At 39.7% G+C, this 26,593-nt stretch overlaps 1 protein-coding gene across 3 annotated transcripts in view; it reads left to right on the top strand.

Moving 5' to 3' along the window:
* Nucleotides 1–14,802, top strand: part of ADAMTS20 (ADAM metallopeptidase with thrombospondin type 1 motif 20) — an 81,337-nt gene extending 66,535 nt beyond the window's left edge. For all 3 annotated transcript variants that reach the window (XM_020799464.3, XM_073000455.2, XM_073000456.2), the window contains exons 30-39: nucleotides 544–717; nucleotides 1,291–1,461; nucleotides 3,188–3,388; nucleotides 7,075–7,204; nucleotides 7,290–7,384; nucleotides 7,482–7,576; nucleotides 9,341–9,474; nucleotides 10,434–10,525; nucleotides 11,441–11,545; nucleotides 13,999–14,802. In XM_020799464.3, coding sequence (XP_020655123.3) covers nucleotides 544–717; nucleotides 1,291–1,461; nucleotides 3,188–3,388; nucleotides 7,075–7,204; nucleotides 7,290–7,384; nucleotides 7,482–7,576; nucleotides 9,341–9,474; nucleotides 10,434–10,525; nucleotides 11,441–11,545; nucleotides 13,999–14,088 — 1,287 coding nt within the window. In that variant the 3' untranslated portion in view covers nucleotides 14,089–14,802. The remainder of the gene's footprint in view (nucleotides 1–543; nucleotides 718–1,290; nucleotides 1,462–3,187; nucleotides 3,389–7,074; nucleotides 7,205–7,289; nucleotides 7,385–7,481; nucleotides 7,577–9,340; nucleotides 9,475–10,433; nucleotides 10,526–11,440; nucleotides 11,546–13,998) is intronic.
* Nucleotides 14,803–26,593: the final 11,791 nt, after the last annotated feature.

Genomic DNA, 26,593 nt, shown 5'->3' with positions numbered 1-26,593 from the left:
CATTGCCTGGTTTCACTGTTGGGATGAAATGTGCACATAACCTCTTCAATGAAAAAAAATCATTTTATTTATATTAACTCCTCCTGCCCAAGTTGCTACACTGCAGCAGCAGTCTCATTAGGCGCCGGATGCACATGACCAGCCACACAACTGGCACCTGTAGCTTCTGCAGTTAGATTTCCATGTGGAGGTATTGAACTGGATGCCAGTCAGTGATAATATCTCTGTAAAACAAGGGGGCTGCAATGTGAGCCCATTGTGAATCAACCTAACGTCTGAGCTGCGTCAGTTGCTTTCTTTGTTGTTTTAAGATCCAGTTCTTCACTCACTAACCTGTGAGAGAGCTTCATCAAATTCAAAAAATGCTTACGTCTCAGTAGGTATCCTTCGGCTTGCAGTATTAGTGAGCATTCAACTGCACAATTCTGTGGTTGTCTACTCAGACATTTGTTGAGTTCCCTGAAACTTTTTCCTAGGTAAGAGTGTATGAGACTGCAGCCTAAGATTTTCTCCTTGATGTGTGTGTGTTTGTGTGCATTGCAGTGCTCTGTGACTTGTGGAGAAGGAATTCAGCAACGGGATGTTTACTGTAGATTAAGAGGCAGTGGTCGAGTTAATGAAGACATGTGTAATCATCTTACCCGACCACCTAGTAAGAGGCTCTGTGAACTGGTTGCCTGTGAATGGTATCAGTGGTTGACCGATGAGCTGCAAGATGTAAGTATACCCTTGGTTTTGGTTGAGATTATATAAACCAGATGAAAATATGAGTAGGTTCTATTTAAAAGGGTACAAATGTCATTTAAATCATTCCATCCTTACAAGTTAAGCAGTATTGCATTTTGTTTTGCTGGGTTTTCCTTAGTAAACATGAATGTCATGGGGATACCAAATAGAACAGAAAGTGGTTTTGCATCGTATTTTCATATTCCTCTGTATCTTACTTAGCCTTTTGAAAAATAAATGTACTAGCTTTCCTCAGTGAAGAAATGCTCAAACTCCTAATTCAGAAACAATTTGAACAGCTTTCCATCAGGATAGAGATGCAACATAATATCTAGATCATCTCCTTGAAATCCATGGATTATTCTGTGTTTACCCACTAACAGTTTTAATAGATCAAAAAGATACATGCAGGCTGAATCAGAATAAGTGGGTTCAGGATTCCAACTGAATGCTTTGGAGTTTGAAGTGGTCATGTTGTGGTTGACCTTTCTTATAAACATGGCTTCGGAAATGTAACTGTTGCCCCTAATGGAAAAGAACTTGCTTTGTTCTTGTCATCTTCAGTGTTCATCATCTTGTCAAATAAAGGAAGCAAACCAAAAAGTGACATGTGTGGATGGAAGTGGGAACCAAGTGAATGAAAATCTCTGTGATCCTTCCACAAAACCTTCATCCAGCAGAAAATGCAGGATGGCTCCCTGTAAATATATTGTGATTACAGTTGACTCATCACAGGTAGATGTTTCCATTTAAAACCAAGCTTTTTATTTTACTCTTTGAAAGGATGTAAATGTTTGCATGTTTCATTCTTGCAGATGAGTATGAAAAGTTTCAATAGTTTATTTTTCGCTGCTGGGAAAGATTACAAGAGTTTTTGAGGGTTTATGGAAATCTGGGGGATTCTGAGGTTTTAGCAGAAGTTATTTTTATGCAAAACCTTTTTCCTGTATTTTGTGAAAAATTCTTGTAGTTTTGGGGGGAAACCTTGTATTTTGTACAGAACAGAAGCACCCAGTTTGTGCAAACCCACTTGTTTGGTTGCTGTTGAAGATGATGATGAACCACTGCTCATAGGCAGTAGTGAAAATGTTTGACAATTTTTTTCAGTAGAATTTCACAGGGTATCAAGATACCCATTTTCATTGAGGATGAGCAAACTAAGGATGAACAAACTTATAAGCATTTGTTATTTATTGGTAGAGCAAATATCTCCACCAGATATGCCAGATAAAATTGTCAGTAAAAACAGTCTTAAATTATTTCAGCCTGAATCAGAGAGCCAGTGTTGGCTTCAGTGTTGGTTTTTTAAACAGTTTCAATGGTCACATGGTCAACACGACTAGACGTGGAACACTGTTACCTTCCCACCATGGTGGTACCTAATTATCTACTTGCATCTTTGCATGCTTTCAAACTGCTGGGTTGGCAGGAGCTGGGACAAGCGACGGGAGCTCATTCTGTCATGTGGATTCGATCTTACAACTGCTGATCTTCTGATCTTGCAGCACAGAGACTTCTGCGGTTTAACCCGCAGTGCCACCACACCACCACGCTTTGATTAGTTGTTCATTAATTCAATGTATTTGCGAAGGCTTTCACAGCCGGGATCTAATGGTTGTTGTGGGTTTTTCGGGCTCTTTGGCCGTGTTCTGAAGGTTGTTCTTCCTAACATTTTGCCAGTCTCTGTGGTCGGCATCTTCAGAGGACAGCACTCTGTGCTCTGGTGTAGTTGGCTTGGGAGTGGAGTATTTATGGCTGTGAGATGGGCTTTTGTTTTTTTCTGTAGATGGGTGATTAGTGTGTCTTGTTGTGATAAGAAGGAGAGATTATCTGTCACTGTGGTTGATGTATGTCATTAGCTGGTCTTTTGTGTGTAGTGATCCCCGGTCCTTGTGGCTGGGTAGAGTTCATTGACCTTTTGCACACTGTATTTTTGAGAGCTGTGAGCCAAGTTTTGTTGAGTTTCAAACTTTCCTCTTTTTTGTTGAAGTCAACAAACTCTACCCAGCCACAAGGACTGGGTAGGACACAAGGACAGAGACTGGCAAAACGTTAGGAAGAACAACCTTCAGAACACAGCCAAAGAGCCTGAAAAAACCCACAACAACCATGTTCATTAATTCATTTGTTCCTTGCAGAGTGCAGACTATTGACAGACATTAGTCTTGATCACTTTTGCTTAGTGGCATTTTTCTATTAAAATCTTGATGGATCCCCACAGTACAATAGTCAGAATTTCCCACATGAGAACGTATTATTGTGTTACTGTACCTCTGCACCTTCGTGCTGTTCTGTGAAAATATTCCCCTGAAGTGTTGGTTTTCACTGGAATCCTGTGCTTGGGGTGTTGCACAATGAGAGTAGAATGCACTTCTTATGCATAATATGCCCAGGACATGACTGGCAGTATCCTAAAGATTCACATTTATGTGTGTTTTGTGACTATCGTTTATCATTTTAGTGTCCAGCTGGTTGTACTCTGGACTATCAACAGAAGATCACATACTGTGTTGAAGTCCACCACACCTGGAATAGCCATGCCTATAGCCTTCAACCAGTAATACACCAAGATTGCCCAACAGAACAGTCACAGTTGACTCATAAATGCAACATTAAAGCGTGTTTACATGGTGCTGCTTGGAAAGTGGGACAGTGGAGTAAGGTGAGTGACAGACAAAGTTTATGAAGTGAGTGAGTCTAGAAATGAATCATACCATCATCTGAGATTTGCTTTTATGAACTAGAATTCTGTTTGTCCAGATTTCTTACAAAAACAACCATAGTGTGAAGAGTTTGACTTCTATGGAGCCTTCACAAGGAATATTGGGATTTCCTGGTGCAACAGCAAGGGGCACAATTGAAATAAATCACTATTGAAATAAATCAGGTGATGGATCCGAGTTTTTGAATTCAGTTTAAAGTCATGTGCTCATTATGTCGTTTTGGGGTCAGCATGTGTATCCTCTTGGGAAAACATTTAATCCATTTTCTAAATTTATTTTTCCCACCTTACTATTTATATTTTAATGTGAGCTTTCATGGGCAAGTCCACTTCCTCAGACATAATAAGAGAGATTGATTGTTAGCCGCCTAGAGTGGTCCTGACCCGACCAGATAGGCGGGATATAAATAAATAAATAAATAAATAAATAAATAAATAAATAAATAAATAAATAAATAAATAAATAAATAAATAAATAAATAAATAAATAAATAGGTTTAGGTTTCAGATCCTCTTTTATAAATGTTGCTACCCCTCTCTCTTTTTCTTTGTTGTCTGATGCAGTGGAGAGCCTTCCTAATTTTGGCATTTCCAAATATTTCACGTCTTTTTTAAAAAATATGGGTTTCTTATATGCATGTAATGTCCAAATTCAGTTTCTTAAGTTGATGATATATTGTATTCGCGAAGGCTTTCAAGGCCGGGATCTGATGGTTGTTGTGGGTTTTTCGGGCTCTTTGGCCGTGTTCTGAAGGTTGTTCTTCCTAACGTTTCAGCAGTCTCTGTGGCTGGCATCTTCAGAGGACAGCATTCTGTAATTCTGTAATGCCAGAGCACAGAGTGCTGTCCTCTGAAGATGCCAGCCACAGAGACTGGCAAAACATTAGGAAGAACAACCTTCAGAACACGGCCAAAGAGCCCAAAAAACCCACAACAACCATGATGATATATTTGTCCCGTTTTCCAGGTGTATTCAATCTATTTACGTTAATATAGATTAGTTTCAGCTGATTTTTAGACATTTCCTGCTTGCTTACTACCTCCGTAGTCCTCCCTCTTCCTTGTAGATCTGGTCTGAATCTGTACTACTTCTTTAGATTTTTTTGCCTCTTTGGTTTCCTTCTCCTCATCCTTCTCCTCTTCTTCCTCCTCCTCCTTGGATTCTTCTTTGCTTTCCTGGGGAAAAGCTGCTAATTTCCTGCCTTCTGTTGTATCTTTCCTTTGAAATTCTTCCTCTTTTCTTTTCTTCTCCTTTCTTCCTCCATATCTAACCAGGAAAGCCTTCACTTTATGTGCAGTGTTTATATATTGCTGCTGACGTTGATAGTGGAATTGCACACCTTCTGGGACGATCCATCTATAGCTGATCTGCTTTTTCATCAAGAATTATGTTAGTTGTTTATAATCTACCCTTTTATTTCTGACTCTCCAGGGAATATCCTTCAATATTTTTTAATCTTGACCTTTCCAAACCAGCTGTTTCTCTTTTAAATTTGCCAAAATTTGATTTCTAAAAGAGCTCCTTAAAAATTCTACATGAATCTCTTTCAGTTTACAGTTGTTTCTTGTATAATTAATTGAGATTCTCCATGCATTGTCCAGATTCTGTTGTATTTCTTCAGGAGCCAATCCTACAATAGGAATGAGTAATTGTGTTATAATTTCTCTTACATCTTCTTCCCGTTCCTCTTCTATGTTTTGAAAGTGTAGTATATATGATGCCTTTTCGGTCTGTGGATAAGTCAAAGTTCTTTCCTGCTGTATTATTTTTGAATCTTGCTCCCATTCATTGCGTTCCAATTCAGCCAGCCTATTTTCTTGCGTATTAACTTGCTTTGTTAGCTTCAAGATGGTTTTCCTTATCTTTATCCCTATAAGTGTCACAAAACTCTATTAGTAATATTAGCTCCTTTAAATATAATCAGTTTCACAGGTTTAACAGATTTCGTACTCCCAACTTTGATATATATTCCAATATATCAGAGTAAACAAAAGAACTTGCTATAATCTAAATCTCCAGCAGATGGTGGTATTACCTCCTTAATATCTAAAGTTCAGAACTCCCAAATCAGTAAAACAAAATCAGGCACAGTCCAGCAGTTCACCACCATAAATTTCCAGTTATATAGTTCTGAGGAGTGGTGGGGGGGGGGAGAGTTAATTTGTAATCCAATTTTGTATTCTCAAGTCCACGACATTTGTAATCCACAAATTGGTATAACAACAAGCCAACGTGCCAAAGTAAACAAGAGAAGGGAAAAAAACCACAAATTTGTAATCCACAGTTTATGTTTCCATCTGGCTGTAAACTCCCCAAACTTCTTGATCAGATATGTAGTCCACGTTTGTAATCTACAAATTAATATGGCAGCAAGTCAAGTACCAAAGTACCAAAATAAACAAGAAAGAAAAATAAAAGCAAAATTGTAATCCACAGTCTGTGTTTCGGTTCTGGCTGTAACTCCCAGAGCTTTTTGGCCAAATGTTATGTAGCAAGTAACATAAAGCTTATTTCTACTCTCTCTCCCTCAGCTGTAACTGTGACTTGGCACTGTTTGAAAGATATGGTACAGTTATGCAGTTCTATACTCTTAAAGATATGAGTTTCGGTACTTCCCAGTTCCAAGATAAACCACCAACTTCAGAAAAGGAGAGCCTGGCTTTATTTGTTTCACTCAGATAATAATAGCAAAAACAATTTTCCTTATATCCGCAAAAGGCTCAGAGAGGGGAAGACAGATTACTCTTAATTGTTTTTCTCTCTTTTTCTTACTTTCAGAGTCTAATCACTCCCAGTCTTAACCTTTAACTATGAAAAACTGTAGATATATATACCCTCAAAGCAGAGTGTTTAGATTCTGAAAGTGAGAAAAAGAGACATACACACAGTGTGTGTGTGAAACTTACCAGATACATTTTCACTTGATCAGCATTTTTAGGCTTGTAAAGGAGGGATACACACACAGGGGTTGAAGAAGGGCAGGGAGCAAGGTTTTCACATATCACAAAGTGGTACGGATTTCACAAGTGATTTAAAATCACAGCCAAGTAAAATACCTCACTTTCCAACCAAAGGGTATGCTTTCCAGCTCTCCCTTTAAAAAACCTGCTTCCATGTGCTTTGTGTAGTCACCTTTTTAAAAAGTAATTTCAAAAATGCTAAACTCAATTCAAATACAGGTTTTTTTTCTGCATGCAGAATCAGATATTTCTAACAGAGATTTTCACCTGCATATAAGGGCAATGTTTGTGCAAGGAGGACCATACCCCTTTAGGCTGCCCTGTTACATTGCCTTAACTGCAATCCTCACAATATTTGGAAGAGAACTTGCCTTTCCCAGGAGTAGTAGAGCATTGCAACCAACTGTGTCATAATGCAAAGAGTTTTATGAAGCTTTGGTGTTGAATGGGCAATCAAGCATCACTAGCTTATAAAAGACATGCTCCTCATTTGTAGATATGGACTGTTTAGGTGCAGGATGGTTATGGGAACTGCCATGATGAGGACCTTTAATTCCATATTGATTTACTACACTGCTGAGCGATTATGTGTTTCAGTGGGCTTTATGCCTTGCCTGAGAATTCCAGCCATGATCATTTCAGCTAATCTGGTGATCTTTGTTTAGTGCTCAGTGCCATGTGGAATGGGAATAACAGAAAGAAGAGTGGAATGCATGGCCGAAAATGGCTCATTCAGTGATTTGTGTCCTTCCCATTTGAAACCTGTAGCTAGACGGAAGTGCCGTGCAAAAGACTGTAAGTAATCAGCCACTATAATACTGAGGTATACTTAGGAATGCTTCATTCATTGAAATGATGTAACTTTTTTGTTGTTTTTAAGGTGAGATAATAACCAGCTGCAAAGAAATGCAGATTGTAAAAAAGATTCGGAAGGATGGTGAATATTTGCTTAACATTAAAGGGAAAATGATAAAGGTACTCTTACTTATATTTTTAGCTAAGGGAGAAGGGTATAAAACTAGCATTTCCTTACCTAAAGTAATCCTAAACTTCCGTCATCTTTATTTTGTAGATCCATTGCTCAGACATGTGGCTGGAAAATCCCAAAGAATATTTAACATTGTCTAAAGGGGAAGCCGATAATTTTTCAGAAGTATATGGATACCGGTACTGTGCTTTTAGAACTTAAAACATTTTAAATATATAAATGTTGTTTATTGGTAGATATAATCATGTGATCATTCCAGCGTTATGTGCCCAGTTTTAAAGGAAATATCAGTTCTGAATTAGCATCAGAGACTCTAGGAAGAGAATGTTAGGTCTGTTTATTTATTCATTTTAGAAATGAATTAGCAAGGTGGCCTTTCGTAGGGGAAACAGAAGGGAAAGGACTAGAGAGGGCACAAATATTTGTTGGGCGGTTACATTTCCCCACCTTCCCTAGCTGGTTCCCCTACTCATCAGTTGGTGTGTGCTTCTCTCCTCCTCCTCTTCTTCACCAGTTCAGCCAGTCTCTAGCAAGAGCATGGGCGTCCCTGCCCCACTTCCTTGGCTGATTGCCCACTTAGACAAGGAGGCGGGACAGGCAAGCCCGTGTTCCTGCTGGGGACTTGTTGAATAGCCAAAGAGGTAGAGGAGAGGAGGGCACTCCAACTGGTGAGTGGGGGCATAGTCTGGGGAGGTAGGGAAAGGCGGGAGGTGTGTCATGTGTATGAACCGGCACGAACCTCCGAGTTGACGTTTATGTCCATCTCTAGGAAGGAATACTAAACTTGTCATCTGGCTCCCTATCTGCTATGACAAGCTACATGTTACACTACTCATGATTCTTAAGCAGTGTGATTAAATTGGTCACTGATGGGAGAAACATGATAGACTCCCAATCTGGAATGTGCTTCCGCTGCCAGTAAAGCCTCCACAACAACTTCCTACATCAAATTGTTCCTCCTCAGCTTCTGCTTGGCCCCACCAAAATTTTTTGAGTATGTTGCTCTCTGCAAGAATGAACAGCTGTGAGGAAAGGGGTTTCAGCTGGTGTAGGGCTCTGTGCTAAATTAAGAGCAAATCTGGATTGGGGCCACATGATTTATGTTTTCTCCAGAACCGCATACTTTTAGGTACCCTTGTTTTTTAAAGTATGACTAATGTAACTTGTGGTTTGGCCTTTTCCCAGTCCTTAAGGCGAAACCAGCATTACAAAGATTGCTTCTGAATTCCACCTTAGCTGGAATCTGGCAAAGAACATTGGAGCTGAAATATTTTCAGAGAGAGATTCCAGCCCACTGTGGTCCTGCTGTGATCACTTGTAGCGTGAACGTCCGCCAGGTAGTGATGCTGGAGGCTCAGGACATGTCGAGACATCTCCTAGAGCACTTTGGGAATGCCCACCCCAAATGATCTAACAAATCTGCCTTGATTGTACTGTATATGATATACATATACTGATTTGAACAGTATATGCTGGGGAAACTCCGAGAACAGCTGTAACTCACATCCTCGGCCTGGGCAGAGGCAAAAAATCCAGCAATTCATCTGAACCCAGTTGCATAGAATTCATGGCAGCTTCCATAATGCCCATGGCAATTTTGGCAAAGCTCCACCACATCCACATGGTGTGGAAATGTTCGGTTTGGACCTTTCCTAAGCACTCCATGGCCATTGGCTCTCCTCGCTGAACAGTATCCAGCCAAAGTTTAATAAGTTTAAACTCAAGTTTATTTTTAATGGAGAATTAGGGACTTGTTTCTACCTCTTTTCTGAAAATCAACAGAACTTTGAGATGCTTAAACTGGATGGATTTTACAATACAATCTATAACACAAGCTAATTGAACTGTTTTTAGTCTTTTCAGGTGTATAATATGGAAATGTATCGTGACATAATGTGTTACTTAATATACTAAAATAAAAGCTGAGGGCTGTTTGTTTGCAGGCTGCAGAATCCATATGAATGTCCCTTCAACGGAACTAGACGTCAAGACTGCATGTGCAGAAATGATTACCCGGCAGCTGGCTACACCATATTCAGAAAAATAAAAATTGAACTTAGTTCTTTGGAAATTACCAGTGAGTCCATATAAAGTATTATTGTGGGTTTCATGAGGTGCTGTGTTTTACTATGATTGTTGACTCCTACAAATGCAATTTGCATACCTTATACTGACATTTTGAAGGAAAATTGTTTTTCCATTCTGTTCTGTTATTGCAAAGTAATACTTTGAAGATAATGGGAATGAATAAGAAAAATTGTCCTCAGGGTTTATTTTACAAAATGTTTTTCTCATGCACATATCCTGTGTATATGTATCTAGGGTTCCACATGCATGTATAACTTTATCATAACAATACATGTTATGACATTGTGTGTCATATTACAGCCATGGTTAACTTGTGGATCAGGCAAGGAGGCACTCTTATGAGTTTGGTGGTAAGATTAAGGCCAAACTCAGTGTGATAATAAATATCAATGCATAGTTCTCCAGTCTCTGGAGCAGTTTAGGAACAGCAACCACAGTTTCTCTGGGTGCAGCAAGAAGATGGGAGAAACAAAGCCTCCCATTGGCTCCAGTACTGTGATCATTCCCTTGAAAATCATACGGCACTCAGCAGTTAAGCCGGAACCGTTCCTTCCTCTGCTGCAGATTCCATGGAGTTCTCACATGTGCAGTAATGACTCTTTTTAAAAAGGCTTCCTGTTGAAGTAAATGGGAGGCCAGTTCAATCCTCCCCTGAATGCCATGTATGTGTTTTTAAGGAAGCTGCTGTACCAGATGCAGGGCAACAGCCGATGGGGTTATCCTTGGGGCCACATAAAGCCTATAGCTGGAATTCCTCCCCCCCCCTCCATTCTTTGAGAAAGAGAGAAGCCCACAGATAGGACATTTCTGTGCATATTTATTATCTCCCTTCAGAGAACGGAGGCTATCTCTGCCCGCATAGTTTTGTATTGCTCTCACTACTGTCCATGTGAGCGCGAATGGAACTTGCTTTGCTTTCAGTAACAGAATTTCACTTTTGCTCACTAGCTACCGACTTCCGCTTTGCCCACACCATATTTGGAAAGCCGGTTCCGTTCGCCACAGCTGGAGACTGCTATAGTGCTGCAAGATGCCCCCAGGTACATAGGTTTCCTTTGTCCAACATATGCAGGTACAAGTATGGTAGTACTTGAACAGCGAAATGACCTCCTCTTCTTCTTCCCTCTTCATTTCCCTTTCTTCTACAAGTTGATTTGAGCGGCATTTGTTTAAATGCTTGATAACTTCCGGGACTGCAAAGCTCTCAGATTTCGCCTGGCATTTAGATTTGTGCCAGAGAGTGTAGTCAGAGCTTGGGAAAAATTACTTTTTGTAGACTTTTTGTATCAGTATCCCCCAGCCAGCATGACAGCTTTGTAAATCTCTCAGTTATTACGTGGGAATCACCCCAGTGTCTGGGAGGAATCCGTTCACACATTAAGAATTAGTTTTCATTTTCCTATTTCATCATCCTCTTTCCTGAAACCCTGCTTTCTTTTTCTCACCTGCTCTTTCATTTTTCTTGCCTTGACCTCTTTCTGGGTTTTCTGCCTGCTGTTTCCAAAACAGCACTGCCCTCTTGTGATCTTGCCGCTTCCCTTCAGCAGCTCTCCTTTATGTGTATATATATATATCTATATGTGCATGTGTGCGCTAAGCTACATGTTACTCTTAACAAAAATGTGGTCCTTGTCCACAATCTGAAGGCAGGTGTGAGAGATACCTTTATTGTGTGTCACTAATGTCCATATGCAAATACTGGCACAGCAGAACTGATCTAGTTTGCGATTGTGGGGTGGGGGCAACATTTTCCAGCTCCCTTATCCAATGCTAGGGTTCCTATCCAGATGCAGATCAAGTCTCCCCCACACCCCTGCACTTGCTTTTCAGTCAAGAAAAAAAAGTAATGAACAGTTTGGCAAGATAAGTGTAGTGTGCCCGTATCTAGTAGGGGCAATAATTGTCAACTATGATCTCAAGTTGATCTGCATCCTTTGCTTTCCTCCATTTTACAGGGGCAGTTCGGTATCAATTTGGCAGGCACTGGACTGAAGCTGTCCACTACTGCAAAGTGGATTGCTCAGGGAAATTATGCCACTGTTCAGATACATAAATCTCGCGTGAGTTATATTTCAAGAAATTACTTAATGTTCATTGCTTTGTTTGTTCCACTGAGATGATCCTTCCTAAGGAAATGTCAGTCAAGAACAAAGAAGTGGAAAGTGTCAGGCACTAAAGAGGTTTCATTTCAGATTACTTATATGCATAATAATGAAGAATGTTAACAAATGAAGATTAGAAGGAACAAATATTTAAGGCAATGGGAGAGAGACTTGGAGCTCTCTGGAAGGTCTGACACAGGAAGAGACAATGGCTGAATCCTATTTCCAATATGCACTTGTATAAGGCATAGCATTCTAAGTCTCAGCAGGAAATTGGCACTTCTTAATGAGGTGCTCATTGTGTTCCTGGGTGCATATCTCATCCTGCATTGAGGCATGACCCCAGGAAAGAAACCAGTGCATTAATGAATGGCAGTTTGCTGTCAAGACTTAGCCAATGCTTCCTAACCTTGGGCATCCAGATGTTCTTGGACTACAACTCCCAGAAATCCTGGCCAACACGGATAGTAGTGAAGGCTTCTGGGAGTTTTAGTCCAAGAACATCCGAGCACCTAGGGTTGGAAACCATTATGCTAAGCAGAGAGAGAGAGACATAGACATAGAGAGAGACAGAGAGAAGGGTTTATGAGAAAAGGAAAAGAAAAAGAAAATGGTAGCAAAAGGAGAGTGAAAAAAAATACACATTTTTATTCTATCGTCTATAGACCACTGGCCTCCGTCTTGCCAACCACTGGCATGTAACCTGAAACAGATTACCCCTAAGGGAGTTTGTCCCTCAACAGAAGAAACCTTGCTCATCCTGATAGAGGAAATATAACTGGTTTCTCCCAACCCCCTTGCCTTTACTTGCTAGACTTCCTGTGTCACTGAGGATATAGTTTTATTGTGCATTGCTCTGTAGTATGTCTTTTATGAAGGGCAATGTAACATTATTTTTTTAATTAGCTGTTTGAATTAATTTCTGTCATTTTTGTTAAATTCATTAACACTATGTATTGCAACATTATGCTTCATTAGTCCATTATGATGGACTAACTTTCTTTAAAAAAGAAATAAATTTAGAAACTTATAAAGGAATAGAGAATATACAGTATATATACAGATAAGTGTCTGTGTATATATAAATATATACATTGGTGCCTCGCAAGACGATGTTAATCCATTCTGCGAAAAACGTCTTGTGAAAGCATCGTCTTGGAATGCACTGAAATCTAATTAATGCATTCCAGTGGGAAAATTGTCATTTTGCAAAAATCGTCCATAGAAAACATTGTCTTGCGAAACGCGGTTCCCCATTGGAATGCATTGAAATCTACTAAATGCGTTCCAATGGGGAAAAATCGTAGTCTTGCAAAAAATCGTCTATAGAAAACTTCGTCTTGCGAAGCGTAACAGCGATCGCAAAAACTAATCGTCTTGCGGATTAATCGTCCTGCGACACAATCGTCTTGCAAGGCACCACTGTACATATAGGTATATAACAAACCCAGCCTGAGAAGTAAATCATGCTTGTGGCAGCATAACCCTGAAATTCATAGAGTGGACTTATAGTCCAGATAGGCGGGATATAAATTAAATAATTAAATAAATAAATAAATAAATAAATAAATAAATAAATAAATAAATAAATAAATAAATAAATAAATAAATAAATAAATAAATAAATAAATAAATAAATAGATTTCTAACAAGGTCAGATAGCCACAGGTATTTCCTTTCTGCCTTAGGCTCATTTGGGGCTACTTACCTTCACTGAAGATAAATACACGAGCATATCTGAATGGTGAAGTTATCATGAACATATTACATTCATTTTCATTCTTAGATAAAACTGTGATGGACCAAACACTTGGTTGAGTCTGAGGTTCAAACCACATGCTAAGGCAATATGTATTTTCAGCTGTTACAGTTATTTCTCTATGCACACAATTCCTCCAGAGCACAATCAGACTTCTAAATGAAGTCTGTATTTACCATGTGATGACCAGTCATAAAAGAAACATTGTCACAAGGCAATCCCATACCAGGACATTTCAGAGGGTTCTGTTTCTAGTGTCATACTACCTATATGTACAACTTGTCTCTAGGAAAAGAGTGGGTGGGACACAAAGACCCTTTAAGATGCCCAAGGTTTTTTTATTTTTGCTTTTTGTTTTGTTTTTAGCTTTTGTTATGTCACAGCAACTGATTTTCAAAATCTCACCTGTTTTAAAAATGAAATGCCATTTTTACATGGACAGATATTTGAGAAACATGAGCCAAAACCTTCCTGAGCTTATTAGAATTGTTTTTGATTCTAAAATAGCAGCAGCAAAAACAACAATGACAAAATAGTAGTCGTAGTCAGCAAGCATTCAGAGCAATGTATGCTGTCTTATTCTATTTTGATCCTTTTGCATATGTTTGTATATATGTGGCTTTTCAATAAGAGATTTTTAAATTCTTTTCAGGATGATACTAAAATATATGGAAGATGTGGAGGATTCTGTGGGAAATGTATTCCTAATGGAAACACTGGTCTCCAGCTTCAATTACAGTAAAAGATGGAGAGAGAGAGAGTGAATAAGAGAGAAGAAAAGTCTTTAAGGATGACATTGGAGGTGCTGTTATATCAATTCCATAAAGTCTATTTACTTAGAATTCCTCCTCCTCTTTTGGTGCTAATACAAAAGGGATTCAAATCAATTGCGCCAACATTTGTTGAAAGGGAAACATGCACATAAACTGCCATTGTCAATCCTTAGGTTTTTATAGAGATACTTACTGGGACCCTAAGAAGTGAGTAAAAGGAAACTGGCAAAAAGGGACTTTCTCTAGTTGACCTTCCTGTTGCGGCCATTTGCAAACCCTGAAAAAATTCTCCAGAGGGTTGAGGGTACAGGTGTGTGGCTGCAATGGAAAGGAACAAAATTACTGCTTATTGGTGGAAGCAGCTTGCAAATCCAGTGGTTTTCACCCAAAGTTGTTTCTGGCCAACTCAATGGTATAGGAGGTCCAGGTAGCTACATGTTTCAAAAAAATACCAGTTGGGCCAGAAGGATCACACAGGCACCATTTTGCACTGCTCCCAGCAAAACCCACTCTGTGAGATTTCAGTAGCTTCTAGAGCACACTTTTAAGACTGGTTTACACATTAAAAAGCAAGATGTAAATCTAGGTTAAGGTTTGACCTATCAGGATCTCCAGTCCTAACATTGGTAGTTCATGGCTTGCCTTATCTCTGACTCAAAGTCCTACACATTAAAAGGAGAAAGGGGGGAAAAAAAGAATCTAAGCCAGGGACCTCAGTAGCCTCAGCCTCCCCCCTCCAATCCTGTTCTCCACAGTGGGAAGTTTTGGAGGGGAATGAATGCCACTCACCTTGGCACTTGAATGAGTCCCAAACTCAGGACTCAGCTAGGCTCTCAAATTATCTACTGTGCGTCCTCAGCTACCCTCCCCTCCTTGTCTTCCCCAAGTAGGGAGCCAAATGAGGGGAGCAAAGTCAGGGAGAGAAGCTCCATACAGTGCTTTGGCAAAACAGCCAGTGACATGGGGGATATGTGTCCACTCCTCTAATGTCATCTGGCCAATACAGCTGCAGACGGTGACAAAGAATCTGGCCATCTTCCTCTGACCGGTTTCACAGTGTGGTTGTAAAGAAGGAACATGACAAACATGTTTACAAGCATCACATATAAAACATACTTCTCAGAGAGCCATGAATGCTGTAAGCTCCCTAGTGTCCACCCCACAATGACAGCATCTGCAGTGGATGTATGTATAGGAATAAGGTCTTGGTGGCAAGTTCCATTCCCCTCCATCCCCTGTACAAGCTCATGGCAACCGTTTGTATTGTCTCTGTGTGCCAATGAGCTGTGCATATGGAAACCCTTTATGGGAAGCTGGGGATTTTATGAAATGCACAAACTTTAACTGTATGGATATACGTGCATGGGAATCATACAGAAGATCAAATGTTTGCATGGAGACCCATGGCTAGGATATGCTCTTGTGATCTGCTCCCCTGCTACGTACATTCACTACATGCATAATCATTGTGTGAATGTGACTCCTGTTGTGTAGCTTTGGTGCTAGCAAGCTGCATTTGTACAAGGTGACATCTCTGCCCCATAGACCTTGGTTAAAACAAACTTTGAACTGGCTTTTTGTAAATCTGAATGAGACCATTAAGTTAACATCCTTAAGAGTGTATCTACACTATGTAGTTACAGCAGTTTGATATTCTTTTAACTGCCTTGGCTCCCTCTTGTGGAATCCAAGGAACTGTAGTTTGATATAATTTGACTTAGAAAACTGGTTGAAGTTCAGAAGCTTATTAAAGTTATCTAGCGGAAATGTCTACATTTGACAAGTCTCAGAATTCTGTAGGATAGAGCAACAGTGGTTAATGTGGCATCATGTTGCAGTAACTTTATAATGTAGATATATTCTTACACTGAAAGAAACAAGATTCCACCCTTGCTAGCGTATCTTGATCAGCTGCATTGGACAGTAACAAAGGAAAGAGAATGGCAAGCATACAATATATAACAGCACAGCCATAAACATAAACAACAAAGAGTCTTGTGGCCCTTAAAGATAAAGAAATGTATTTTAAAAATAGCTTTTGTAGACTCTAGCACATAAAAATTCAGTGCAGTAGTAAGTATATGAGTCTTCATGGTGTCACATGACTCTTATGGCTTTGAAATCTTAAGCATGTATTCTTAGATTTCTATCCCGCTGTGTTCATGGCCTAAATCCAATTGGCTGTTTCAACTAGAACAAACTCATTGAACCAGTTGCTGAATAATGAGCCAACTCTAATGTAAATATAATACATTTAGGAGCTATAGTCTGATTGGGACTGACAATTGGATTTAGATCAAAGATATTTGTGATGCGATCAGATGGGGATTTGTCCTGTGGTTTGGTCCAGTTTGAGGATGGGCTGGTTTGTTTCTTTCCCTGGTGACCACGTGATGTATAAGCAATCATGAACCAGCCCATCCCTGATCCATGCCTACCTGCACCTTTTTCAGTCCCTATCAGAAGCTATTGTCTTTTTTGGTGCGGGTAAGATTGCTCCATTTAGGTTTGGTTCCAGCATGTGTGATCACTGGGATTGCACCAAAGCAGATAGCTTAAGCTGTCACTTTGTCTAAGCTGTTTCACAATGCTGGGAAATTGAAGACTTCCTCCCCCCCCCCACCATGCAGGAGGAGAGAGAAGATGCAAAGGCTTTTTGTTTCTTTTCTTTAAGCCCTTGTAAGGCAATGCTGAATTGATTGCTCAGTCAGCCTATTCAGCACCGTGCCACTTAGAAGTAATTAAATAAATCTGAAAGCTTTCTCTCTCACCCCCATGGAGGAGAGAGGACAAAGAAAGGTTTCTTTTTTCTCCTCCCCCCTTTTCCCTAAAGAGCAAAAGGGCCAAATAGGGCCACCTGAAGTGTGTTTTGGTTTCCTGCCTGAAACCATCTAGCACTTGCATATGGATGGAAATATTGCCCCAAATGACATACCATACCTCAGAGCCAAGCTGTTTGGAATGACCTAGCACAATCCAACCCAGGACTATTTGACCATCTGGTCCCACCCTCATTCTCTACCAATTTTGCTTGAGATTGCATCCTTCAGCTGCTGTCGACTTTGTAAATCCCAGAGCTATGTGAATGGCACATAGTGAGTGATACAGTAGATTTAACTTCTTTACTGTTCCCTTTGTGGATTTCTTTTTTTAAAATTATGGTTGTTGGTGCTCAACTCAAATAAAAACAGCAACTCGGCTTCAAAGAATCCTCTTGAAACATTCTTTATGAAGTTAACTTTCATTCTGGGTACAAGGTAATAATAGAATTCATATCACATTGGCATCTAATATTAGGGATCCTACCTCTCATCCAAATGTATATTACAGTATTTGATTGGACATTAATCTGTGTTTATGACCATTTCCCCAAATACTTAACACATGGATGTTGGCAGTCAGGTGTTCATGTCATGCCACTGTTGGTTCCTTGAAGTCTTTTACAAGTAACTCAGCAGAAAATAGAAGGAAGCTTGCCGAGTTCAATGAGAGCCAGTTGAGATCTCCAGGACTCCCAGTGACCTAGCAGAGATATACAGTATTGTTGTTACAAGAAGAACCTTGGAGCAATGACATTTGGTTTTAACTCGGTTTACCTAACCAATTAGAATACACTACAGTAACCCATGATTTCTTTTCCAGCTTTTATGCACTAATGACAGGAAGTGATAATGCATGATGCAGAGGTTTGTGTAAATTTCTTGTAATTGGAACCCATCCATTCACATTACATCAGAACTCTCTTGATTTTATTAGGGCAGAGCTGGCAACTTACAGAACTTGTGTTAAGTTGCCCAGTGACCTTTTATGTGCTCTCCCTACTAAAAGAAACAAACAAAAAAATCCTCTTGCGTCCTCTAGAGATTGTAGGGAATAATTTTGTCAGGTTCTCCCTCCCCACCCCCATCCTTTTACGAGCTGTTTCCTGGCCCAGGAAAGGCCTCCCCCTCACCCGAAAAAAAGTGGAAGTGGCCAGAAAGCGGTCCAAAAACTGATAAATTCCTCCACATACCTTCGTTATGTAAGTTTTGTTTCACTTTGTTTTGTGAGCTGGGAGGCATGTGCTGCAGTTTGGCGAGAACTGATCTGTGTGCTTTCCTTTATATGTGCAACATAGCTTCCTCCTCAGAAATGTACGGGAATTCTGGTGTGGACAGAAGCTCAGTTTCCATATCAGAAATTCCACAGCATCCTGGTTAAAACATAGATTCATTCCCCCACGCAAATGATCAGTTATAGTTTGAGCAGTGTGGTACTGATTGAAATTGTAAGTTAGGATCACAAAAAATCAGAATGCAAATATTACATAAAAATTTAAAAAACAGAGTAAGTTCTCAGGTATTTAACACATATTGTGTAGTAAATGTTATAGTTTATTTTCTTTGTGATACCTACTGTTCAAACCAAATACCAGTATACAGTTCTTATTCCATTCACGCCAATGGCAAAAATTCCACTGATCTTAGTAGATCTGTGCTGCACCCTAAACTATTAAACCAAATACATATATTAACTGTTAGCAATATATTGGTAGATAAAATGGCAGCTAAACTAATGTCACCCACAAGTATATTTAAATTATAGGCTTGTTGATATAATTTTGAGCAGATGCCTTTTAGCTATTTACTATTATTTTAACTATTTTGTGACCTCTGTATCAGAAAAGTATTTTTGCACTATGTGCCTTATACTTGTTGTAAACATGGAAACTGCAACATTTTCCCCTAGGAATGTTTACATTTACAATATATATCTTATAAATTATAAAAACATATCTGTATAATAAATGTGCCATATGATCATTGACTAAATCTTTTGAGGTGCTTGTCTGTGGAAGCAAAACACACTGAAAAGGATTATAGTCACATTATAAGACAGAGCAATATCTGAAGGCTGAAAAATATGCACTTACAGGTAACTATATATACTTGCAGTCTACCATATTTTTCCGTGTATAAGACACCCCATGTATAAGACACCCCTACTTTTCTAAGCCAAAATTAAGAAATCTAAGTGGGGTTTAGCAAGCGTAGGGGGAAAGGAATCAAAGCACTGCAGGATTGCTTTGATCCCTGCTTTACCCTTCACTTGTTTATGTTCTCTCCTCAGCTTACTTCTGTGTATAAGACGACCGTCAATGTGGTTCAATCTAGTGAGAGAACATAACCACTAGTGCTAGAGAGCTGGTCCTGCTCCCTCACTACAGTGAAAATCAATCTGCTCTGTCTTGCTTTGAGGATATTTCCTCAGAGTCAGACACTGTGTGGAAGGTAGCCTGACAGTCTGTGTTTACCAACTGATGGCAGCCACAAGGGATGGCAGTAACAATAGAGGTTTGGTTGTGGGGTGCTGTATTGGCAGTGATGGGGTGGGGGAATTGCTATAGTTGGCCCTTTCAGCACTTTGACAAGGGGCACAAACTCTCACTCACTCCACTCTGAGACATGGGCAGAAGCACCCTCTGAAAAAGGAGGAGAAAGTGATGTCTGTACAAAATACTGTAAACATTTTAAAGAAAAATCTGGAAGTACTGTCATTTATTTTCAGTAGTAGATTCCCCTCTAGATTTTAGTGCCCTCCTAATTGGGTGCCCTGGAGCAAAGCCTCTTCACCTTAGTTATGGCCCTGGTGGGGAAACAGCAGTGGGTTCCTCCTGCCACAGGTGGCAAGAGAGTTTACATCAGCCCTGTGGTTTTTCTTACTCTCACCATCAACCAACTACATGCCAAGATGTGACTTTGCTTCCTCAGAGTTTAATCAGTGGCTTGCACAAAACTGGACTCAAAGCCAGATTAACCACTGTTGAAATGGAGAAAATATGCCAGGTCCTCAGTGGCTGGAGGCCACCTCCACTCTGTGTGTGTACGTGTGTGTGTGCGTGCGTGCACATGTGTGTGCATGCTTAACCTTGACAGTTACATCTGCATCGAGGGTTAGCTCTAAAAGATGGAATTGGGAGAAGGGGGAGAAGAAAGGGAAGGTCAGCTTCTCTGTCAACGTAAATCAGAGCTGCCAGAACTGAAGAAAATGGAAATACACTTATCCTGTTTTAGAAGATTTGACTCAAGGGATTCATATTTCTGTGCAAGTATGTAATTCTGTTAGACAAGTTCTTCTTCAGACTGAGATGTTAAGATAATCAACATAAGATCGTAGGGTACAGTACGAAAGAAGATACTGTTCCAGCTATGTGGGAACTGAGATAAAGGGGAGTAAGAACTGTTTGCATCGAATTCAGGGCTCACTGATACAAATGTACGCACTTTGTCTAGTTCAGTTTTTTTCCAGTCTGGCACGTTCCAAACTGATTACATTGCAGTTCCCCTAATCCCTAGGAAACATGTTGATGGGATGTGTAGTCCATCACAGCTAGAGTGTGCCAAATTGGAGAGGGTAGTCCAGATCTTCATCATAACACTGTAATTTATTGACTGTAGCATATCTTCTCTGAATCTGAGTAATGTGATGTTTTGGAGCATATCAGATTACAATGTAGATTTTTGAGATGAAAATCCTGCTGGGTGCTCACTGAACATCTCTTCAGAAACCTGCTATAAAGAAGCGTCCTGCACTTTGTGAACTGATTTTGAAAACATATCTGGTTTTGAATTTATGTGCTATGGTTAACCTTATCGATTGAGAACAAGTGCTCTTGCAATTGAAAATATACTTAACTACTGGATAAAAAAACGTAACATCTCAGTGTCATTATGTCCTTTCAAGGCAAAGCATTTTATGCTTTCAGAACAACTCACTTTTAGCATTGAAATGTATAAAGCAACATATTATTTGGGTTGTAATTCCTTTATTTGATAATATTAAGGGATTTGGATGCTTTTCAGTTTATGACAAGGTCTGGGCCCTGCCTGCCTGTTCACTGAACTTCTGTTCATAAACCTTTTATGCAGCCCTGCATTTTGGAACCCTGGAAAGCCACTGCTCGTTGGTGCCACAAGTTCTATGCTAGATGCACCAAAGGTCTGGCTCTGTATGCAGCAGCTTCCTGGAGAGTTGTATTTGTCTAGGAATAGATTATGTCTCTTTATGTAAGGGATGTGGTGGCACTGCGGGTTAAACTGCAGAAGCCTCTCTGCTGCAAGGTCAGAAGACCAGCAGTCATAAGATCGAATCCACGTGATGGAGTGAGCTACTTGTCCCAGCTCCTGCCAACTTAGCAGTTCAAAAGCATACAAATGCAAGTAGATAAATAGGTACCACCATGGTGGGAAGGTAACGGTGTTCCGTGTCTAGTCGTGCTGGCCACGTGACCACGGAAACTGTCTTTGGACAAATGCTGGCTCTACGGCTTGGAGATGGAGATACGCACCGCATCCTAGAATCGGACACGACTTGACTAAATGTCAAGGGGAACCTTTATCTTTACCCCTTTAAGCTCAGTTTCATAGGTTTGTTTATTGATTTTGTTTATTCTGGCTGTAGGAGAAGATTCTGTGCTCTATATTAAGATGAGTTTCTTCTCAAATTCAGTTACGGCAGATATTTCTTTGAATATGCTTTGCTAAAGAAAAATGCTGTAGCACAGGCAAGCATCAGAAATTTCATTTATGTTTGTATCTATCCTGAAAACATCAAAAAGCAGCTGTGCATTCATTTAAGTGTCTCATGGTTAATTCCCCTTTGCACCCGAGAAACCTATGCTGCTGTTTTTAAAGAACACTTACTGCAGATTATGTCCATTATAGTATGATCTGAGGTTTATGTTAATTATTATTGTTATTATAATTCCCAACCCCTCCTTTTGCCAGAGAGGACAACAAAAATAAAACACGCTTAGGCTTGTAATTAATTAAACCTGTCTTACAACAGTGTTGGTTTCTGGGAAGTTTGTGTGTGTGTGTGTGTGTGTGTGTTGCAAATTAGGATGGGTTGAGACCAATGTTCCTCTAATTTTCCATGAGTACTGAACAGAAACTCCCACTCCACATACACAAAGTTCCAGCCGTGTTTGGCACCCTATCAGTGGCAACACTAGCTGACGGTGCAATACAGTGTTGTGCAGTGTTGTGCAGCTGCGCAGCCACACAGCTGCACAGCTTAGAGGGAACATTAGCTGACCCTTGACTCAAAACCTACCATTTGTTAATGAATACACATGCCTCCTCATTTTAAGTCAGCAAATTAAGTAAACATATATTTTTCACAATTATGGTGGAGGGGCAGTTTGCTCTATTACCCTGAATTGGATTTCCTGATGCACAAAATTGCCATAGGCATACCTTACTGTAATGGAATATTAGGGTGAAGTGAATAATTTTGCAATCTTGCAGTCTCCACAGGTAGAACACTCAATGGAACAAAGTTGTCTAAAATTATTTTTCCATCATGGACTTATTGGCAGCCATTCTTGCAGGAAGTTAGATTTTACAAATTGTCCAAAGTCTGGCACCTGTGCAATGTATAGCATTAAGTATTCCCCTGACTAGCTCCACATATATCTTTCAGTCCATTTCCAGTTTAGTATAAATGTCATTGGACTGTAGGAGGAATAAATGGTCATTTGTAGATATTCCAGTTTAAGAGTCCTGAAGATTTAATATATGAAGAAAGAAAGTTGAACACATCAGACATTTCGTAAGCTTGGAGGGATATGAAATCTTTTTTACACAAAGAAATGATTCAGACTGTAATTGCATGGTCTAAAAGTGACATGCATACTTACCAAACCAAGAAGAAATTTTATCCCTTTTATCTCTTAACAATTTAGCAACATGAATTTACATTAGCATGAAAATGGTTTTATCGTTGGTCATCCACAGAAAATAGAACAACCTGAGATATCTCTAGCATACATGAAATATAAAAACCATGGTTTGTGAAGAAAACAAATTTACAGCACAAGGTTAGATGTGTGTACTTAGAAGTAAGTCCTATTAAGTGCAATGGAATTTACAGATAAGTGAGCATAGGATTGCACCTTTAAAGGTAAAGTTGCAATCCTTTATATATTTACCAAGTATGTCCCTCTCATTTCAACAAGTGTATTCCTACTGAGTAAATGTGCATAGAATTGTGCATAACACAGGGGTGGTAAAACTGAAGTCCTCTAAAGGTTGGTCACATCTTCACTGATCCTTTGCCAAGATTCTGCACAGGCGTCTCCTGCTATGATTGGGACAAAATTGCCAGCAATGACAGAGCACAGAGTGGGTATCTTTCATGAGTTCTGTGGAAAGAGGATACTGAAAGAAACCTAGAAGGATCATCAGTTGATACGGTAGTGAGCTACTGAACATGTGATCTTATATGAACCTTATTTCCAGCAACAATGGTTATCTGTGCCCTGCATGTCTGAGTTTACCTGAAACAGGTATTGGAAATGGGATAAAAGAAGTAGTAGGAGACTATTCCATGTAATACATTAGTCTGACCACTTAGTGACAGCATTCCTACATGGGAAATTCTAGTTCTCAATCAATGCCGAATAACAGAAAAAGTTGTAGACTACAGACAAGCTGCTGGACAGAATGGCAATGCTCCTGCTTTCGTAGAAAAAATTGGCTCAATTTGATACTTTGTTTGAATTCCTCTCTGTCTCTCTCCAGTACTCCCACAGCACTGCTCATCTACAAGGATGAACGGGGACAGAAAACTAGAAACTGCAAATACATAATAAAAGTTAATTGCATTTTATGTGATAAAAGTTCAAAGTAAAAATATTTTTAGGTTTGTTGTGCAGAAGCCTTTTATCTTTGATAAATGACCCAGTAGATTTGAGATACTCTGTAAATATCTGACAGAACAATTACTAAATCTGTAAAAGCATTGTAGTACAACACAAGAAAGAGTGGAGGGGCTAGCAAATTGGAAATGTAGCCAAGATAAGTAATAGCTTAGCAGCATTGAAAGAAAGAAAGAAAGAAAGAAAGAAAGAAAGAAAGAAAGAAAGAAAGAAAGAAAGAAAGGAAGGAAGGAAGGAAGGAAGGAAGAAAGGAAGAAAGAAAGAAATTCTACCACTACTTAGACCTACTTCCAGTTAGAAAAGGATTTTTGTTTCTTTTGGACTGCAACTCTCTGAACTTGCCAAGAGTTCCCCCCAACAAAGTCCTGGTAGCTAAGCCCCAAAACAATAGTTTGAGGAGGAGCTTTTCTCACCTCCGTGGGGCTCTTTATTGCTGCTATGCTTGTATGTCTCCTGTCTCTGGCCAGAATTCTGCTAGAAACATTCTGCATAGACCAGCAATCACACAAGCAGTGTGCACAATCTTGCTATCTGCCTATTGTGTGCAGAGACATGCCTGAGTCGCACACTTAGTCATGCACAGTCATGTTTGGGTACAGGAGACAGTCGGGAAAATGTGAAAACCACTTGTGTGGTTGCCCTTACATGCACAATATCCACAACTGGATTTTGACTTTTGTGCAGGGGAAGCAATAGCGACACAATCTACATTTCAGCAGCAGATGTTTTGATTATGACAAGGGAATGGTCACTTTCACATCACTTTCTTCCTCTTCTTGTTAGGTTGAGATAGTAGGACCCAAAGAGGGTAGAGATAATGTAACAATTTTGAGTTCCGTGGGACTCTTTGTTTACTTTGATATCTATTGATAAACCCTTCAAAACCCTCAATTTCACAATTGAGTTTCTTCTTATTCACAGTTATGTAGCCAACATGAGCAATTATAAGAACAACAAAATGCTACAATTTGTGCACCCAAGACTTCTGCACCGGCACCAATACAGAAGTTGCTTGTAGAATTGCAAAGTTCAACTGTCCTTTTGAATCCAAATTCAGATAAAACTCCAAGACATCTTTCTCAACTGGCTTGGGTGTCCATAACATAGAAGAATCAACTCCACATTCACAATCTTCAGAACCCTAGATGAAGTTGACAAGAGCTTTATCAGTCTAAGGAGCAACAACAGTTCCAGCCTCTTCAGCTCTTTCTGATTCAAATCTCTTACAGCCTTGCTCTTAGTCCAGTTCCTTTGGGTTGAACCTATATTTCATAGGGGTTACACTAAATGTTTTTTAAAATCCTCATAAATGAATAGTTGTCCAGTATTATTTGGCCCTTGAATTTTCTACAGCATGGCTTCCCCCATGGGGAAACTGGTGGGCTTGCACTACCTTTGGGATTCCCCTACTTTGGGATGGCCCTACTTTGGATTCACCACCACCGGTGTCAGACCTGGCCAGTAATAGCCCTCTGGACTCATGGAGATTCTCACTGTCAGTTTAAAGATCCTGGTATCTTAGCAACAGCAGGAAATGCAGCAAGGTGTCCAAATGGGAAGAAGCATTTCACCTGTTCTGCAGAATATCTTGCTTACTGTTCTTTGTCAGCTGCTCTAAGGATTTAAAGGCAGATAAAAGTCTTTCTCTGTGATAACGCACAGCTGTTTCAAGCTATCAGTTAGCCCGGAGCAGGCTCATTCTGATCAGTGATGTCAGAAGAAGCAGCCCAGTCCCCCAAAGGAGACACAAAAACACATAGGTTTCTTATGATCAAATCGGAAGATAAGTTCTATGAATTTAGCTAATCAACTTGAAAGTTACAATGGATCCTTCAGATCTTGGTTTGGACTTGGGAATGATTATTTACTCACAGCTCACATGGTTATACTGGGACTCAGAAGATCCTTTTTCTAACTTCTAGGAGTCATTAATTTGACTGAGGACTCAATGGAGCTGGATGGAGGAGTTAACCTAAGCCAATTAAAACTTTTTTTTTCATATCCCTAACTCATCTACATGCATCCAGTGTGTAGTTAGGCCTTGACAATCTTTTCATTACACATGCCCATTTTTTTTCTGTTACAAAATTAAAGCATAAAACAAAAGAAGCTTGTGCTGGTCTGTAAGAAGAATTCCAAAACCCATAGCCCTTTAGTAAGACTGACAAAATATCTGGTAAATTGCAAGCACATTTTTGAGACACCACACAAAATTTTGTGAATTTTGTAAATTTAAGGACTGTTGATGTTCTCTTTCCATTGTGAATGCTTTGTTTCTGCTGTATAGATTCTACTGGATAGACTAGTTACAATATTATGGAAGCCATAGCATTCTTCCTGGCAGAATCTTAAAGCAGAGGAAATTTGTGGCTTTGCATGATTTAAAGTGGCGCCCACTCCTTTTTGTATTAATTCCAAGAAATGTTTTATTAACAGAGACAAAAAACTGCATCTGAATCCAAATTTGTATATCACACAACTTTCTTGTCTGAATCCTTTGGCTTTGAGTGTAGCACAAGTAGTTGGTGCCAAGCATTCATAAACAGAGCTGATTAATGCAGTGCTGACTTCTAGGGCTAGGAGGATTTGGCAGGTTGGGAGAAAGCACATGGAAGAGGACTGCATTCATTGGAAATCATTTCAACTGCCCAAGGATGATAAGATGCCTTTTACAAGAACACACTTCCATTGTTTTGAGGTCTGCAGCTCTTTCAGCTGTATATATGCCTGTTCCAGATCATGGCTACTGTAAGAAGGGAAGAAAGCTAGAAGCA

Source organism: Pogona vitticeps, chromosome 5, assembly GCF_051106095.1.
Source record: "Pogona vitticeps strain Pit_001003342236 chromosome 5, PviZW2.1, whole genome shotgun sequence".
Taxonomy (NCBI): Eukaryota; Metazoa; Chordata; class Lepidosauria; order Squamata; family Agamidae; genus Pogona; species Pogona vitticeps.
The sequence above is the reverse complement of the archived record's forward strand: the minus strand, read 5'-3'. Positions and strand labels throughout refer to the sequence as shown.